This window comes from Meleagris gallopavo, chromosome 7 (assembly GCF_905368555.1).
Source record: "Meleagris gallopavo chromosome 7, MGAL_WU_HG_1.1, whole genome shotgun sequence".
Taxonomy (NCBI): domain Eukaryota; kingdom Metazoa; phylum Chordata; class Aves; order Galliformes; family Phasianidae; genus Meleagris; species Meleagris gallopavo.
The window spans coordinates 18,150,396-18,170,346 of NC_139410.1; the positions used below are offsets into that span (position 1 = coordinate 18,150,396).

Below are 19,951 nucleotides of genomic sequence, written 5' to 3' on the forward strand. Positions count from 1 at the left end.
TTATAATGTTAAGAGCTTTTTCAATTGCTTGCTTACAGCACTAAGTAGGCAAACAAATACTTCCCAAACTATATTTTGAATTAAACCCAGAATTCAGTAAATAACTGCACTGCTGATTTTCTCCCTCTAACCTTGTAACAGATAATGTAATATGCATCTTAAACCTCAAGTAATGCATTAAGAAACCCTAGATCTAGCTCAATCAGAAAGTGTTCAACTGATAGTCAACAGGAAGCTAAGAGAGAGAGCTGCACTGTATCAGTGCAGTTTTGGATGTAGTTACAGGAAAGCCTGGATGCGTTTCATCTTGCAGCTCAGCTCTGCTGAAACGCTGCTTGATGGTGTCCAGCAGAATAATGTTCCTCTGTTGAGTGATTAGGTTAAGTGAGAGGAGAAAAATTTTTATTAAGTAAACAGAAAACAGCATGATCTTGTGCTGGCTCCTTAGTGACTCTCATTCTTCTCCAGCAAAGTAACTGGGTAATTTCTGTTTGAGAGCTAGGAATAATGGTGAGGAGGGCTGGCCCACGATCTCAGAATAGGGCTTGCCCTCACTGTTTGTGGTGTTTCCATTCATTCCTGTTTGAGAATAGTTCTTTCCCTCAGCCCTTTGGGAAATGGTAAAGGCAATGGAGGCAGGAGTGTGCTTTCTGTGTGCCAGCTGTGTGAAACAGGTGTCTCTCAAACCTTGCATCCAGGCCACCCAAGGAAGCAGTGACAAAGGGTGCACGTAGCTCCCAGTCTGGGGTTGCTGTTCTCAGGCCCTGTCTGCGCACTGCTGGGGTGTGAGCAGCTTTAAACCATTCCCCTTCTAATTAAGAACAGTGTTGGTGTATTGGCTTTTCAGGTACCAATCTGTACTGAGCGGATCTGCCCGTGCCCCTTCGAGGATCCCTTCCGTCCCTCCCCATCGGCGTTGTTGGGGGATTAAAGCGGCGGCGGCCCCATACACAAACGCAGCTGGTTCCGTTTGGTCAGCCTGAGCCTTGCTGTGAAACCACGACAAGAATTCCAGTAAGTTGGCAACACTGAAACACAAAGAAAACAACAATAGGAAAAGTCCTTCCGTGCAGAAAGGAATGTTTCAAGCGCTGTTCTCCTACGGTGAAAGGAGAGCGGGTGGGAGGGAGCAGGGAGATTTGAAGAGGGCAGGTCCCCTCCCCCGGCAGCTCTGGATCTTGTGATGGAGAGATCTTATCCTCTCTTTGTGATTCAGAGGTGCCAGGAAGCTAATTGAATATTCTGATCTGCCCCCTGTGTTTCTTGTGGCTTGACCCCGGTACTGTGTCGTACCACTACACCAAACAGCCCCGAACCTGCATAAATCACAACCTCGCAAAAGCCCACGCTCCACATCTTCCCCCTTCCTTCCCCCCCACCGCCCCGCTTCCTTTTCTAGCTCGATAGATAGAAAACCTTAGGAAAGAGTTAGGAGGATTAGTGTCCTGCGGCACATAGAGAAAAATCTCAGTCTGCCAATAAACAACAACGCGTTCCTGTAAAACTTCTGCAAATGTAATGCAGGTCTCCCCACCCCAACGTGAAATTACAAGCAGAAAGAGGTGTTTGGTTTTAAATATAACTTTTCAGATATCACTTTAAATTCTGTTGCTATGAAGCACCCATTGTAACGAGTGCGATGTGAAACAAACAAGCGATATAGAGAATTTCTAAGGGTGGTTTTGTTAGAATTCATCTGCCTAAGTTTCCTGCAGGACAAACAGACCCATCTTCTTCCCACCATGCATGTGCACAGCAGTCTCTTTTTCACACACAGAAAGGAACAGCTTGGCATTTCTCAATTTTCTATACTGAAGCATACTCCTGACCAGTGTCAAACAAAGTAATTCAACTTCACTTTATATTATCTATAACATTTCTGTTTATCTATAAAATTTCTCAACTGGTGCAGAAAGCATCCCAAGTGCGTGCCCTCTTCCCAGGCCCATGTTTTGTCCTGAAGCACCTGGGTATCTGTATCTTTCTCTGTGCTCTTCTGTACTTCTCCAGCTTCATTTGTAGGTATATGCTTCCTGCAACAGCAGCGATAAAACACAAGCAGGTGCTTCACCTGTGCTGTAGGTAGAACCAGAGGAAGGTGCCCAGCTGGTATTTTCAGCATTCTCAGCCAAAGTACTTTACCAACCTGATTGTATCTCCTAAGAAAGAGCAGAAGTAATATTGCTTGCGCTTTTCCTTTTGCAATACTAATGTGAGGAACGATAATAACCAAATTATCAGCGTTATCCCTTGCGTTTGCTAACTGGGTAGTTCCAAGTTGTCAGATACACTTCCCTCGTTCGGAGCGTGCCGTTGGGACGCTAAAAGCAGGGACGCTTGCCCCTTGCAGACGGACGGTGCCCCGCTACGCCCCAACGCGCAGCGCTGCGCGCTGGGACACGGCGCCCGCTGCCCCGCGGAGAGAGGGGCGGGCAGTGCGGCCACAGGGCCCGCTCCGCGCCTCATTCTCTCATGCTAGTTCCGGGGCCGCGGGGTATAAAGAGCTTTATGCAATGTCTGGAGGGTGGGAGTTTATAGAGAACGCGATGTCTCAACAGGGGAGCGCGCCTTTCTTCTGTAACTAGCGGGATAGGAAAAAGATCCCGAGTTCTCTGTGCGAGCGGCATCCGAAGCGGAGCGGCCGGCCCGGAGGGAGCTGGAGCATCCCAGCCCAGATGGGAACTCGGCAGCAGACGGGTGGAAGAGCAGCAACTGCCTGCAGAGTGCTGCTGTTGCTCGCTGCATGCATCCTGCAGGGCAGTTGCCAAGGTAAGCGCTGCTCCCGCTGCCCGGGCGGCTGCGAGGAGAGCCCAGTGCCGGCCGCCGGGGCAGCGGAGCCGGTGCGGGGTAGCAGGGAGCTGGCCGTGCCCATGGCCGTGTGTTGGGAGCTCATTCTGCCTTAAAAGAGCCTGTAACCCCCATCAGCTCTTCGCTTTCCCTTATCTTGGTACTAAGTAGTTATCCCGGGATGGCTTTTCTGCTTTGTACAAACTTTTCTCGGGCTGTCCGGCGCTGCTGGGCGCGGAGGGGCTGTACAGCCGCGCAGCACTGCGGTCTGCCCTCCGCGTGTCCGGGCACCCGTTCTGGCTTTGGGCGAGATGAAGCCCAACAGAACCTCGCAGAGCCTTCCCGGTTTGTTCCTCGCGGTCCCTGCTCTCTTCTCGCCAGCGAAGCGGGTTCTGCGGCACGGAGCGTCCCGTGCCCGGGAGCGCCTTCCGGAGCCGTGCCGAGCGCCGGTGTAGACGGGCAGCGGGACCCGCACGTAGCCCGAGGCGGCCGTGCCTCGCGGCTCCTCGCGGGAGGCGGCCCCGCCGGTGCCGGTCACATCTCGAGGCGAAGCGCCGCGGCTGGGCTTTGCCGTTGCTAGGCGACCGGCAGCATGTGACCGGGCGCGGGCCGGCGCTCGGGGCTGGCGGGACCGGGACGGACCCGGCGCTCTCCCGGCTGCGGCGGGGTGAGGGGCCGCAGCTCGCCCCTGGGCCCGGCTGTGGGGCCTGGAGCCGCCGGCCGTACGTGTTGGTGCGCTGCGTGTGCGCCCAAATGGTTAATCTGCTTGCCTTGCTCAACTCTTAGCTTAAGCTCCTTAGACAGAATCAAGCAAGTAATTATGCAGCAACTGCTGCTAGCAGTTCCCTCTTAGGAGCGGCGAAAGAGGAGATGGCTAATGTGCAGCAGGAGCCCTGCAAAGGCCCTGGCAGGGAGGTCACACTGGGCGGCCAGCTAATCCCGTGTGCTACTGCACGCTGCGTGCAGTGGGGGCTGCGGCGCTGACCTCAAAGTGCGTTTTCTTGCTTGGCTGTTTGGGACGTGCCCTGCAAAAGGTGTGATGGGAGAGGAGTGCGGGCTCTGGAACATGAATCCCCTCGCAGTAGAAACAGTATTCCTGATTCCTCCCCACAGCGCCTACTAAGGAAGTCAAATAAATAACTGCATAAATGAGGCTGTCTAGTATTAGTTGAAGCGTAACTGATCTTAATAAAACGTCTGGGTGACAATCCTGGCTGCATAGTGATTGTTCTTGGAAAGTATTTGATATCCTTAAGCTGAGGTTCTTGAATCCTGAGATGTCAGACTCTGGTTTAAAAAAAAATAAAAAAAAAAGTGAATTTTGAAACCAAATTGAGGCTTAAAAGGAAATTGGGGAAAATTATATTATCATGCCTAATCCTCTTCTTAAGGAAGGCTTGAGATTAGCAATACCTGAGTGTTCCCAGTATGTGCTAGATGTTTCTAGAATGAGCTTCACCTGCGCACTTGCTCAGATGATACTATCACAGTTCTCCCCCAGGTTATTTAATTCTGGATTTACTAGACCTTAACATAGTACTTAAAAGCTGAATAAAAATACCTCCCTTTATATTGCTATATTGCTTGTCATGCAGCACCTGGTTTTGTAGGCCTCTCTAGGATTTGTTGCCCCTAAAGTAGCAAGTGTTGCAGCTGGAATCTGAAGAAGAAGGGTCATGGGACTGATGTTAATGTTTGTTTTGAGGAATTTGGAAGGCCTTCATGCTCATAGCCGCACACCCCAGACGCAGGATGGTTGTTGCACTCTCAGCAGCTTTGCAGAGGGCACATGAGCTCACTAGGGCAACTTCTCAGGCAAACAATGAGTTCTTTAATCTTTCTGCAAAGCATACCAGGTCTGTACATTCATGCAGTGCTCCATGTACTGTCTGTTATTGGCCTCACCTTATCTAATGTGGAAGGCCTGCTGGACTTCTGTTGAGGGAAGGATTTAGTACCTGAAAGTGATTAGAGATTTTTTTGTTTCTAATCGTTTGGGGCCAGTGGAGCTGTTTGCTTCTTTATAACATCATTCATATATATGAAAATCACATATAAATCATTCATAAAAGCTGGCTTTTCTTTATAAAAAAAAAAAAAGAACCCTTCTCTCTAGATCTAAAATATTAAGAACATTCTTTCTAAACTTACTATATTTATTATCTCTGGAGCCCATGTATGTTTAATTTAATTAAACTTCCTTTTTTTTTTTTTTTTAGTGTAACTTAGGTCTTGATGAACTATTTCAATACAGATGATGTAAATCAATAATTAAATATTTTAACTTTAGTGCTGTTTCTTGTCATCAGTGTTCTTAAATTAGTGCATGTTGTAAAACAATACCAACCTTCTTTTTTTCAGAATTACACGTTCTTGCGCTTGCACTGAAGCTTTGGCTTTGCTGTAATTTATTGCAAACTACTAATTTGCTTCTGTAAGGCTAGACTACTGTACTATGTAGTTTACAACATCTAAATTGGAGTTTGCTACTCAACACTCCTTCTTCTCTGCTTCTGATGGATCTTTTTATTTCTTCAGCACACGTGTGTGGAGGGCAGATTCATGCTGCTGTGAATCATATGAAATAAATGATTTCTTAACCAGGCTATATTTTCCTTGCAGGTAATCATAGTATTAGTGTAAACTTACAAATTCTTGGAAACGTAGCTGGAAACCTAAATGTTCCTATTGGTGGTCTTTCTTATTACATACATGCTAGTTTTTTAATTTTTTGTGTTCTATATTGAGCTAAGAGCCCAGAAGATCACTTTCAAGATGTATTTTTTGCTCCTTTTTTTTTCAATAATTCATAGTTTCCTGTCACTTTTAAAAGTTTACTGTTGTAATCAAGTCCAGAATATAATTTTTAAAAACTTTTTTTTTTTTTAAAGAAAACCAGTTACCTGTAATCTAGACATCTTATCAAGATGTGATTTGCACAGCTTTGCCATTACATGAAGGTTGTGCATCACATTTGATTTACATCTTAAATCTCCAATGAGAAATTGTTGGTTTAAATACAGCTCAGACTTAAAATTTGTTGTTGCTAAAAGATCTTCATTTGTCTATGGGAATGAAGACCTGTTTTAAGACCAAATCTATATAGTGTGATATCAATCACAAAGAATGGTTGCATGAAGTGAGGCCAGTGATGCATAGAACATGTATGGTAAATCCAAGCAGGGAGAAGAATAGCTTGGAGAAACATGCTTTTCCATTTAGTTTTGTAAGAATTCAATCTCCAGATTAATAATTCAGTGTGTTTACAGACACTATCTTGATTCAAATCTGTTTGATGTCTGTAAGATGATATATAATGACATTGCTGTAGGCGACAAGCCAGAGCCACTGCTGGTACACCGTTGTATGGCACAGTGTATGTTTCTGTGACAGAACAGCTTGTCTGTGAGATTATGTCCCTGCCAAGACCCACTGTTAAAAGACCTTGAATGAGGCTTTCCTCAGGGACTAAGAATTTGGGAGTAATGAGGAGGAAGAAAGGATGGCAAAGAAAATGACTATGCCAGTGCAAACCTTATGTACTGTTTAATAGGTATTGTAAATGATCTCTGGTTGCAGCATTCTTTATATTCCTGCACTAGGGTTGTTTTTTTGGTTTCTCTTGGTGATGTGCTTGCAAAAAAATCAGGAGCAAAGCTTGGTGTCTGACTAGATCTGAACTTATGTTTTCCTGAGGGCTGAAAATTTGAATGTGTATCTTGATAAAACATATTGTAATCTTCTGGCATTTTAATTAATGAGTTGTAGTTCTGTGCTCTGACAGTCTTTTTTTTTTTTTTTTTTAAGGCTCTTTTTAATGAGTAGCCTTCTTTTAATACATATCTTGACTTTTCTTAATAATTTACTCTTTCTGTATACTGTTCAGCAAAGCATAGCAGGAATTTGCTAAGTAATCAGCTAAAGTGAAGAATGGGACAACCCCCAAAATTTTAGTTAAAAATTGAAGGCAGTAATAGGCTGACACCTGGTTAGATTTAGGTTCTATGCCAAATGCTAGAGTTACAGTAAATAATTAAGCTACAGAAGTTGAGGCATAGAGGCAGAGCATCTAAGGAGATTTTAGTTAAGGTAAATGTATGATGCATGTGTTGCTTCAATTTCCCTGTAAGACAAACCAAAATCTTCTTTCATATATTGAGCTGATTGGAAATTTGAGCAATGAAATCCACTTTAATCCAGATTTACTTTCCATGTGTTTTGCAGGAAATGAGCAAAGATTCATTTGGGGGAAAGGTAGAATGCAATTTCATTAAAGCTTATTAATTTTCTTTTTGGCCTTCCTGGATTGATATGAATCAGTAAGAGTTTTTGGTGCTTTTCCCCCTTGCCATCTTGCAGTGTTAGATTATTGTCATATTGAAGTACAGTGATGTTTGCTTTTAACTTCTCAGTATTTAGTATGTAAACTGGGGGTTCGTTTGTCAAGACTTTTCTTGCTTAACACTCATATTCTTAATTACGCAGTAATTGGACATTATAGCAGTTGGGGATATTGGATTAAATGCAATTCAGTCTTCCTACAAACCTTGTTCTATCTGAGACCTTGTGAAAACATTTTGGATGGACAGATATATCATGACACTTTGAATCTTCTGAGCGATCACATTTTTTTTGGAGTGTTTGTTTCTCCTATTCTAGAGACTTGTTTAATAAGTAGGGAAGTCATATAGCACTTTGGATGTGAAGGTGTCATTGATGGAGAAACATTAAAGGTCTCTTCTAATTAATGATCTACAGATTGACGTGTACATAAAGAGAAGTTGATGTTTTTATGCTAGGTCACTGTAGTTAATTAGCTACAATAATCAGATAATTTGTTGGTGTGTTTTTAATAGTTTACACTGAGTGTGGCAAATAGAAGTCAGTTTCTTTTCAAATTACTTTAAAGTGCTTCTGCATATAATTCAATAACTGTACTTTGTTCATAAAATATCTTAAACTGTTTTAGATGAAGAAAAATTAAGGGCTCTTCTCAGTCGAGCCAGTGCAGCTTCATTGATTTCAAGGAAAATACCCCTGAGTTGTACTGATCTTCGAGATGGAAAATAGGATTCGGTGAAGAGTAAACATCTCTTTTAATAGCTTATTATTGCTTGAGATCCACTTTGAAGTCTACTTTCTTATGGTAATGTTCTATTAACTGTTGTTCTTTTTTTTTTTTTTTTTATGTTCCCTGAACTCAGCACATTTTTAGAACAGTTGAAGAAAATGAAGTTTAATGAGTAAGCATAGAAATGTTTAATGGAATGGGTTGCTTCTAGCGGGTTCTATAAGCTTTTACTGTTAGTTTTGAGCCTTTTAATGTTTTCTTTGTTTTGCAATGCTTGAAGTGGATTAGAGATCTAAGGATCACTGTTACAGAGTTTGCTGGGGATTAATAAAATGGCATAAAAGAGTTAACTGAAATTGTTCTTCCTTTATGCTCTGTTATATTTTAAGCTTTTAATGTGAATAAATTACCTTTGTTTTGCACTCAAGAAGTCAGATCTTTAGCAGAAGACACTGTAAGTCAGCACTCTGTTTGTCCAATTATTTTCTTATGCAGGCAGGTCTTGATGCCATATCCTGTTGTGTAGAGTCCAAGAAAGAGTCCATTGCAACAGGGACTTCTGTGGCTGATGACTGTAGGCTCACGCTTTTGTAGAACAAGGTGAGGGATGGGGTTTTTAGTTAAGTTCTGTGGTGTCTTTACTAAAAACAAAGACGTGTAGTACTTAAGATATCCCAGGAAATGCTATATTCACATTTGCAATCTAGGTGATGGGTTTCATCTTTGGAAACCACTCAGATATGCATACCGGGGAGTTTGATTTGGTTTAGTTTAGTTTGTAGGAGCATAGGGTTTGCAGAATTGAAGTGCCTGCATGGATAAGTAGTCCTCCACATGCCCGTCCAGAAGCAGGAAGTCGGCTGCAACTTCACATCAATCACCAGTATTGGGATGCCCCACTTAGGGGTATTTAGGCCCTCTCATACCATGTCACCTAGGGGTATGGTTTTACAGAGCTGATAAGCCAATTTAACAGCTACTGCTACTGGGAGCAGGAGACTGTTCTTCTCCCTCTTGCAATGACATGTTCCTGTGTTACTGCCTGTGTTCCTGCTTACTTTGTTAGTACTTCTATCAGACCTCAGTGAGTGACTTTCATGTACAAATCTGATGGAAAACTAAACCAGTTCTGGTGAATTGGGTATTTTCTTGATGGCTTAGTGAATTAGGACAATGCAGAGAAAAGTCTGGTAGTCACTAGAGGCTGGAAAAGCAAGCGAACCTCAGCATGAAGTGGAAGAAAGAGTGGTTTTGGAAAGGGGAAAAAAGAGACCCTTTGTCTATGGTAGTGAGTCAGTGGGTTGGCTCAGTTGGCCATGCAGTCACTGCTTAATGCTACTGTAAGGGAATTTAGGAAATGGTTGGCTAGCATGCTAGTTAGAAGAATGGTCCCATCAGGGCTGCAATAGTTAGCATTGCTGGAAACTCTTTTGAAAAGTTGTCTAGTGTAAACAGATGGCTTGACTTGAATGGGACTGCTCACGTGTTCACTTTTGAACAAGATTGTAGGGTTGTTCTAAACCTGCAGTACAATAAATGAGTTGGACGATAACCAGGCACTTGGAATGCTGCAGCAATTTTATTGGTCTTCTAGCTGAATTAATAAACCTGATTTTTACTACTGAGAGATACAGCAGGTTTCTAAACCATTTCACTTGAAACAAATGAACTGTAGTTGGTGTCTGAAACTAGCGACAGTTTGTGGTGTCTTGCATACCTGTACAAGAGCTGTTCTGTTAGCTTTGCAGTTTTTCTCTTCTGTGTATGAATGAAGTCAGCCACAGAATGCACTTTAAAGCCTGATGACTCTCACCAGAAGTGAATTTTAGTTTCTAATATTCTGTAAATGTACCAAAGTACTAAAATTCCTTTTGTTAGCTCTGCAGTATGTGAAAGATATTTAGTAGTGTAATTAAACTGAGCCTACTTAGTTAATAATCTGAGCCTTGACAAACTGCAGTTGGCTGAACCAAGAGGGAGATCTGAATAGTCTCAGACAGAGCTCAATCTTGCCGTCGCCTTGTGGGGCCAGCTTGCCATCTGCCTTGCTGGGAGCTTTGCCTGAGCAAAGGATGCAGCAATGACAGCCAGGCTTCTTTGGCAAGTGGAGTAGAAGTGGTGGTGTTTCGTGAGATTTGTACTGTAATTGCAGACAATTGGGAAAAAAAAAAAGGCAATTTAACAGTGAAAATATAGAAATGATATTATTAGTCTTCATTAATTTTGCAGTTTTGAACTTCTAACCAGCCAGCTGCAGGAGGCACTTTGAAATGATTATCTTATAGTACAAATATTAAAAAAAAAACAAAACTTTAAAACTGAACTCAAAATTCTTTAGAAATGTGGGCATCTCTTCAAATTAGAGGAAAAACAAAAAGACAAATAGAGAAATTTAGTGAAGTAATAACTAAGAGTGCAGAGAAAGCTCTGATCTTGCCGAAGTACTTTTTCCATACTAAGATCTTATTACCTGTTAGATAACAGATACCATTCTGTTTCATTTGGTTTCCTGAATGCTTTAGCAGTAAAGTGCTCTCTTTTTAGATGTGCAATACTTTCTAACTTGTTGGCCTACTCAACTTTTTCCATAGAGTTGAGAATTCTCAGACACTTAAATCCCAAGAAATTTCTTGAGGTAGCAGAGAGGGGGAGAGAGGCACCCCCAGTTATTGCCCTACTGAGGGAAAATCTCAGCCATTATGTGTTCTTCATAGAGATGCTGACTTTTTGACCACCTTGGGCCCTCTTCCTAGCATGCGTTTGGGAAGACTGATGGGAGCTACTGCTATGAGGAAGGGATTATTTATGATATAAAGATTGCCAATGTATATGCAAACTCAGAGGGTTGTAGCACTTCTCCTATGAAGAAAGGCTGAGAGAGCTGGGATTGTTCAGCCTCGTGAACAGAAGGCTCCAGGCAGACTTTAAAGTGTCCTCCCAATATCTTCAGGGGGCGTATGGAAAAGCTGGAGAGGAGCCCTTTTTCAGAAGACTGTAGTGAGAGGACAAGGGGGAATGGCTTTAAACTAACAGAGGGGTGATTTAGATTAAATACTAGGAGGAAATTTGTTATGCAGAGGGCAGTGAGGCCCTGGCACAGCTGCCCAGAGGAGCTGTGGGTGCCCCATCCCTGGAGGTGCTCAAGGCCAGGTTGGATGGGGCCGTGGGCAGCCTGAGCGGGTAGGGGGCAACCAGCCTGCAGCGGGAGGGGGACGACTGGGTGGGCTGCAAGGTCCCTTCCAACCCCAGCCATTCTGTGATTCTGTGCTGTGTTCTGCTACCACTGTGAAACTTGGGAGAGAAGCGATGCCTTTTCTGTTATTTGTGGTCACATATGATAAGATAGATTTACTGTATTTATCTGCTTTTGATGAACTCGAGGATTTTGACTTTTTACTTTGAGATGTTTATTAGTATTACTATTCTAGTGAAAATATTTTTATGAAAAAAGCCACATTTAAAAATGATTTAATTCTTGTCACTGATTTTCAAGTCTGTTAAGATAAAATTGCATTCTGTGAGAGTATATTGGACAATGTAACTGCTCTAGTTCAGATGGTCCTTCTTTTCTCGAGGAATTTATTTTTCAAGAAGCTTGATAGGGAGTGACTGGCTGTAACTATTAGTTGCTAGCTGAAATTGCATTACTTCACAGTGAGGGAGAAACGTAGCAATTGCCAGTGCATCAGAAGCAACATCTCTAGTTGTCCTTGACAGCAGTAAGCAGCATTATCACGTCTGTGCACATTACATGCTTGTAGCATACGATGTATCTATTCTGCATAGACATTTCGGTTCTGTTTTTCTGAAAATATTCTCATGTATTTAGTCTTCAGCAAATCACAATGACTATTTCTGTATTCAAAATGATGATTGGGTACCCCGTGAAGCTTTGGGATGCAGATTAACGTGTCTTTTTTTTATTCAAGAGACCCAATAGGTAGGATGATACTACTTAAGTTGTGAAGAATTTTGTTAGGAATATAGGTTCTGTGGTGAAAAGAAAAAAATAGCTTTTGATCTGTATGCTTACTGTATTTATTATCTCAAGGGGAAATAGTTCATTTTTCTAATGACAAGTTTCATTTTTCATTTAATAACTTATGGTATAATATGCCAGTAAAGTTTATGATTTGGTGAAGTGTTGTATATTGCATAGCAATTTTCAGTCTTAACAGCAGTGCGTAAGAGAAAATACAAATGGCCTGATTTCATTGTCACAAGCCAGGTTGTCAGGCTATTACTGAGGCAGATTCCTTATACTGTAGTGACTCATCAGCTTTCAGGAGAGCACGACTGAAATGAATGCAGCTCACCATCTCAGCGTGAGGTTTAATTTTGAGAACAAACAACACATTGGTTGAAAAATTTATTTAAAAAACAATTCAGGCTCTCAGTATGGAAACAGCTCCATGAGAAGGTGATTTTAACATCTGCTACTGCATCTGTCAGATTTTCTCAGTGACATATACTGTATACATGTTCTCTCTTAAATTGTTTGAACACTTTTTTTTTCTTTTCCCTCTCTATTTTCCTTGCACTGTGTAGCTGTAAATACTTCCTATTCTTGAAGGTCTTTCTCATTTGGCTATCTTCTCCCCCTCCTTATCACCCCCTGGTTTCCCAATTGTTATTCTACAGCAGCCCTCGGGGCCATTAGCAAGGTCCATTCTTACAGAAATGCTTGGGATGCTTCCTTCTGTGAGTAATTGGGGGTGCCTTTTACTTCTCCTGTGCTTGCTTGTTCTTCTTCCTCATCGTGTCATTTGGTCAATTAGAACAGATTTTTGCATATTTAATGTGCCATTCATTAAAAATAAACTTCTGGGATTTAGGAGAGCTCTGAAGTGTGCTTCCCTAGGGATCATACTGCTTGCTTCACTTACCCACCTAACACCATCACAATTGAATTATATGTGGATTAAGACAGCTAATGTCGGGCCAACTGGTTAAGGTTATCCAATTTAGGGCAGAACGTGTTCTTTACATGTAATGTACTTGAAATACATTTTTGTATTTCAAGTGGAGGCTAATATTAACTGTCTGGCCAAATTCAAAAAAATTAGTATTTCAGTACCACAAATACTAATTTCTTTGAATTTGGCCAGACAGTTAATAACTCTCCAGGAGAGGACTACAAATAATTTTTGTTAGTCTCACCAATGCAAATACTTCGTACGCAGTCAGGTTAAAAAAAGTGTCAAATAAGAATTAATAACTGAGAATCAGACATCACAGAAATGTGGGAAATGTAACAGTGACTTAAACTGGAGGAAGAACACTGTTCAGTGTAAGAAATACTGTCAGTGGAAAGGAGTATCACATCCTGTCTATTAGAATTAGCTCTTGCTTAAGGAGATTGTTTCTTATTTCTGCCTTGTTTTAAGACTACAAAGATCCTGAGAATTTATTTATTGCTTTTTAAATAGTGAATGAGTTGAATGTAGGTTATAAAGACATTGCTGTTTCTATGAATTTGCTTACAGTACTGTAGGATGGCAGTGATATGTGGTGTGGGCATGTATAGTAAAGAAGCTGTCATGATTTTAAATTTAAAGTTTGTTTTTCTGTTTGTTTTTGTTTTGTTTTGTTTTTTACATTTATGTTGTGAATAATTTAAACCTACTGCGTTTCTTTGTTTTATTTTTTTCCCCCAAATGAGTAGTTATAAAGTGATACTGCAGAGACCACGATTATTTTGTTCTGAATATCAAACCTTAAACAGACAATTTATTTTTCCCACGAGGACTGCATGGGACTTCCCAGAAAATTCAGAGCTTGTTCTCTGTATTGTTCAGCTTTGTACTTGAGAAAATAAAATTAGGTTTTCTGTTTTCTATCAGGCTGTTTACATTCATTACTTTTTCAATTAAAAAAGCTAAAATAAGGTAGAGAGGATGAGGATTACGAATATCTTTAACGTTGCTAGGAGGCATTTACAGTGTCATTACTTTGAACTTGATGCTTGCAGGAGACTTGAAACTTTTTCTTCCTCGCAGGAAAGCTTTCCTGCTTAGTTTCAGTAGATAAAAATACTGAATTTCTTTAATTCCTGGCTTTGTTGACGCATTAGCAAAAATGAATCTATAGTCGTTTTATAACTGTACTAACTGAAAGCAAATAGTTTGATATAGAATACGCTAATTTTAAGTATTCTTAAAAGAGTTTGCATGTGAGCAAAATGAGTTTTGATGCCTTAGTTTTAGCAAACATTATAGTTGACAAGTGTATGTGCAAGAGTGTGCAGACAAAGCACAGAATATACTTTTAGAATGCAGAATTTAGTAGTGTAACTTTATTATTTCTTCTTATATATAAAATGGCATTACTGTTTTACAGAAGAGACTGCTATCTCCAGAATTCATTTTTTTTTGCACTGACAGAACAGTGCTTTTTGGCAACTGATTTTGAAATGGAAACCATACCTCTTACGATAGTGAAACATCATATTTTGAAGTCCACAGTGAAGGACAAAATTTCCACTTTTGTTCTTCAATTTTAAGGTGTTTGTTGTTGTGAATCAGTGAATAATACTTTAAAAAGCAGTCATTGGGATATACTCCCACAAGCAAGCTTCATTTATAACAGCTTCTGATACTGAACATTCCACTGAGCTCACAACATGGGTTGTTCCCAAGTTCTGCTCCTGTGAGTATGGAATATTTAGCTCATCCGAGATAGAACAGGACTCTGCTTGTCCAGTGAGCTTTATGGAAGAAAATAAACAAAAACTAAAGTTTTCCTTCTGTTTCCATTCTGCCTACCCTCCTTATAAGTTCTATTTATAATCCAGTAATGTTAGAATATGAGTGGATTCCTAGGAAGAGATGGGTTGGAAGTATAATTTTCTGTTATTTTGTAAAAACAAACAAAGAAACAAACAAAAAAAAACCCAGCTAATTTATTATTGTTAGTGGGTTTCTGCTATATTTTGAAGAATCTATACGATCAGGATTTGGGAGTCAAACTTCTGTGCAGTTACTGTTAGCAGAAAAACAGATCTTTTGCTTTAAGTTCAGTCCTCAGAGTTTTATATACAGAAATATTCCAGTTACGTGAATTGAATGCAGACTAATTTTGTACTGTATTTTCTTTGATGCTATCCATTATTTCTTTAACATGGTAGTCTTTATGGACACGTAGGCAAAAGATGTTTGATGCTGTGTGGCCTTCACGATCAAAGATAATTCTTGCACTACTTTCAGCAATGCCTGTGGATACTCATGTAATCTGAGTACTCAATTTCTAAATCTGAATAGTTTGTATTAAATATTAATGCTACTTGAAGAGAATATAAGGACAAAAATAAATAAATACTATCTTAAGGCAGTGGTGTGAAATATAGCAGAAATTTGACTCCATTCTACTTTGTAGCTTAATCTTTGTTTATTCTCCTATTGTAATTGCTAGCAAAAAACTACTTTTTGGTATCCTAGAGTGTTTTACAAAAATAAGCAAAGGTCTTTGTCGAATTATGAATTTTATTTTTTTCTTCCTTGGTGTGGGGGAACAGAGCTGGAATTTGCAGACGTTCAACTTCACCTCCCTGAGCATTCCAAAACATCAGGCTGTTTGAAGCGTAATTAGGCTAGGCAAAAATCTGACATCAAAGTGTATGAAAGCTGCATCTCCAGGACTTTACCTGCAAGGCCACCAGTGAGCTGACGGGGTGCTTTTTCTGTTTGGGGGCTGAATAGGAACAAAGAATATTCTTTGTTGGAAGGCAGAAAGAAAAGAGAACCTGTCACTTACTTTTGTGTTGTAAGATTTATACAGAGAGGCTTGTAATGCTGTTTGTTAGCACTTCTAAATTATTTTTTAAATGAAATGCTGATGTATTAAGACAGAACGGTTCAAAGGAAGAAATTACTGCCTTGAAGGATGTTGGTCTTTTAAAACATTAAAAAAGTTGTGAAAGACGATTCCTGAAATGTAAAGTCATCACAGCAATGTAAGTTGCACTTCTGAGTAGACAGTTTGAGTGGTGCAATCTATTCTGAGTTTAATATGTTCTACATTAACTTAAGTCTTTCATTCCAGCTTAACTGTTAAAAGAGATACTAGCAGTTCCCAAGATATTGTGAATGTGGGGAAGAAAGAGCTAGTGATTTCTTTTGGTCTATTCTATGTAGTCAAACAGTCATGATGCCTTAAAAATCTGAGGATGATGTAGTTGATTCAAAACACGTGGAGTCAAAAGCTGAAAACAACGTTGAAAAGGAAGATAGAGAAATGCTTGAAAAGAATTGGAAAAGGCTAACAGCCTAGAGAGCAACTGAAAGGAGACAAGTGTAACTTGCAGAGTTGTACAACAGTATTGTTTCCATTATGAGTCAAAAAAATTATTTAAATTCTACTTTTAATAATAGTAAAAAAAAAAAAAAAAAAAAAGGATTGAATTTAAGTTTTTTAGTTCTCAATTACTTTAACACAAACATGTTGGAGCAAATGAAGCACAAATAAAATTGAGTGGGCATAAGGGTAGTCCTATGAATTAGAGCCATTATGCTGTGAAATGTCTGAAGCTATTAACATCTCTTTCTCCTGATGAAGTTCCATACGACTTAATGTGACATGGAACAACATCCAGTAGTGGTTTGAAGATTGGCTACCAACATCTGGTGGCAGTGGGGTTTGTCTTTGGCAGTGGTTTAACTTCATTCTTATGCACTGGTTGTTGCAGAGCGCAAAGTTAATTGTAGTTAATTGAGTAATAGAGTTTATATTGCACTATTTCTGTTGTTCAGCAATACATACATGTTTCATCACAAATTGAAAGGCTAATATTGTATTTTTATTAGTGTTTTGTCCTGTCTTTGCTATGACAAAGTTACTATTACATTTCTTTCTTTCCAGGGAAAATGACTACCTGACGTACTCTTTGACCAAGTGGCTTAGCCAGGGCCTGGAGTGTTAGCCTTCATGTTTTTAACTGAGCAAATTCTGGATGTTAAACATCCACTCATGAATGGATCCCAGGCACAAAGAAGCACAGAAGAAGCAGTGACAAAAGTAGCATAAGCCCATAGGTTGTTAAGTGTAACGAGAAGGTTAGGAGTTGTGCTCTTGGGATATATTTTTTCAGTGAGAATTCTGATCTTTGATTTTCATGTTTTGGTACCAGACTGGTTTGTGTTAAAGATAATATCATACTCTTTCCTTGGTGTTTTTTCCTGAATATTGAACAATTGAAATAGATACTTACCTTTCAAAATTCTTACTGTTAATGTCCGTGAATTCCTTATTGGAGGGCTGCTCTGAAAGTACTGCCTACTATTTTAATATGTTAGCCCACAGTGTCAGAGGCAGATTTATTGGTATGGCAGTAGAGGTTAAACCTTCCTGCCAATATTCCATTACATTTTGTTGCAGTGCAACTGATGGAGCAAAGGGACAGTCTGACAGTATGATGTCAGACGTGGAAATGTGCGTGGAGCAAAGGTGTGTGATTGAATTTCTCCATCTGGAAAGAATGGCACCCACTGACATTCATCAACGCTTGCTGAATATTTATGGAGACCAAACAGTGGATGTGAGCAGAGTTAGGTAATGGGTAGTGTGTTTCAGCAATGGTTACTGTGACAGCGGGTCGTCTCTGCTGGTGCAGATTCTGACAAGAATGGCATACAGGCAGTTGTTCATCACCAGTGAAAATGCAGAGCTAATGGTGGTGACTATGTTGATGAATTGTGTTTTGTAGCTGAATATCTGTTGTAGTTACCATGGAAATGAATAGCAGAAATTACTTTCAGAAGGACCTATTTATATGTTCTGGTGTGACTCGTAAAGCCTGTCATGTATTTTTTTAGTCTGTCAGAGTCAGAAGACAAAAAAATGAATTATAGTAAAAATAAAGTGAAACAAAAAAATTGATCCTATCTGAATGTTGAACTTTCAAAAGTCTCCTAGGTACTTTTCTGTTAGTAAATTTTAAGCACGGCAGTAAAGCTTTAAGCTTTAATTGGTTTACTGCTTGTTTTTAAACTCCTTGGTTATTTCCTGCAGGAATCATGCTGACAGAATTGTGTTTGCCTGAAAGAGGTGTCTGGTTTTATCAGCATCTGTCAGAGTAAATCAGAATTTCTATGGAAATTACCTCATTAGTATTAATTTTTTTTGGCAGTGTCTGATTTATGAGCTGCCTTGCTATTTTTATAAAAAACTTTCTTATGGAAAGCAAAATTTTTTAAAAAAAATTGCTTATTACTAATCCTTCAGTGAATCAGGGCTTCAGATAATGGCAGAAAACAAGCAGATGCCCCTTGTCTTCTGACAGTTCCCTGCTGAGCCAGGTGCTGCAGGCCCACCTCGCGTAGACTGAAACAGTGGAAGCAGTCCTTTTGGACTCTGTATGCTTCTGCAGATTGTCACTATTCAGTGTGAGCACTGTATGTCAATTAAAACAGATAGCTGAAGTCATAGCGGCTAAACCGCGGTTGTTCAAATCTCTTAATTTTCAGGTATCTGTTACTAGCAGAATGAGGACATTCAATTTTAGAGTAAATAGTCTCTGTAGTTGTCTGTAGGAACAAACATGGATATTGCTCTTACTGTTGACATGGTTAATTTTATTTTATCCTGGATATTTCTGCTGAATATTGGTAGTAATAGATTTTGTAGTTCATTTTCCCCCCGTTTACTTTCTTTGTTAAAAAAAACAATTTTTGATCAGAGATAGATGAAACGCAGGCTTTTTAGAGCCTTGGTTATGAGTTTCAGAACAACTTTTCACCTTTACTTCTTCTCTGTTAGTTTCAAAGGCTGGCTATTTAATGCATTGATGTCATTATTTACTGTGCAATTTTCTTTGTTACAAAGATATTATAAAACAGTGGTACATGAAGTGTCAGATGGTTTTGTATTTTTGTGAAGGTGCATCAGAGCTGTGTGTCTGCAGAAAGAAAGCACAGAAGATAACATTTGAAAAGGCTAATGCCATAATTAAATGAATTATAACAGATCTGCTGAAGAATTGTATAAACAGACATTGATACAGGACTTACTGTACGTAGGTGTGACCAACTTAAACTGTAATTCTGTGAGGAATTACAGTGTAGGAGAACTGCGTGCTTTGCAGATTTTCTGTTTAACATTCAGTTACCATTTCTCATACTATATGAAGGCAGCTATGTTTATAATGCTTTCTGAAAAGTTTATCAGTGTTATCTCCTCATTTATATGACTATAAGGATGTGATTAAATATAAGAACTTAGTACAAGATAAGCAAATTGAATTAGGGGTTGTATGTAATACTTGAAAATTTTTTCCCAGTTATTCTTTACAAATAATATACAAATTCTGGTGTAATTACTTGCTTGTTTGTAATTATCTTTTTCACTAGAAACTCCACTTGTGGATATGGATTTAATTCTGTATTGTAACTTCTTTTTAAGTAAGTGACTACTAATATTCCTGTGGTTTTGAGTGTCAATATATGTCAAATATATGAGCAAATTTAGTTTATGCTTTTTTGTAGTAGTTCCAACAGAGATGTGGTGTTTTAGGTGTTGTGTTTATTAGAGTTTTAACTGCTAATCTCGTATGGAAATGTTGCTTTGGAGGGCAAAATTCAGTGAGAGGGCCTGGGATTCCAGAGTGAACTTGTACATTCTTTCAGGGCATTTTTGCAAGGGAGGTTGTTGTGTTTTAAAGGTAGTTGATAAGAGACCTGCACCACCAACCCCAGACCTGCACCACCAACCACCATCGTGCATTAGACTATAGAAGGTATTTGGGTGAACGTATTCCTGTACCACCCTGTACCACCATTTATCCAAGTGAGATTTTTGACCATTTGCAGGATACATTATAAATCAGGATGTCACTACCAGACAATCAGATTTGAACATTCCTTGCATAAAGTAGCTTGCCTATATCCCTTAGGAATACATCACTTGGATGTGTTTATGTGACTGTGTTGATATGCCTGGTTTTACATAAAAGTTAGGGTAGCGTGTTATTTATGTCATCACAAATTCAAAAAGTAGGTGGTGGTGTTCAAATATACTGAGGTTATCTTCTGTGGGCAAATCATTCAGAATAATTGAAAGATGTACTTTTATCCTATGATTAGTGGCTAAACCAGGAAACAG

The 19,951-nt window shown here is 39.8% G+C and overlaps 1 protein-coding gene across 1 annotated transcript in view; it reads left to right on the plus strand.

The window, feature by feature from the left end:
- Positions 1-2,675: 2,675 nt before the first annotated feature.
- LRP2 (LDL receptor related protein 2) overlaps positions 2,676-19,951 on the plus strand; it is a 108,917-nt gene continuing 91,641 nt past the window's right edge. Inside the window, exon 1 of the mRNA XM_085228281.1 lies at positions 2,676-2,769. Within this exon, the coding sequence (XP_085084407.1) occupies positions 2,676-2,769 (94 nt within the window). The remainder of the gene's footprint in view (positions 2,770-19,951) is intronic.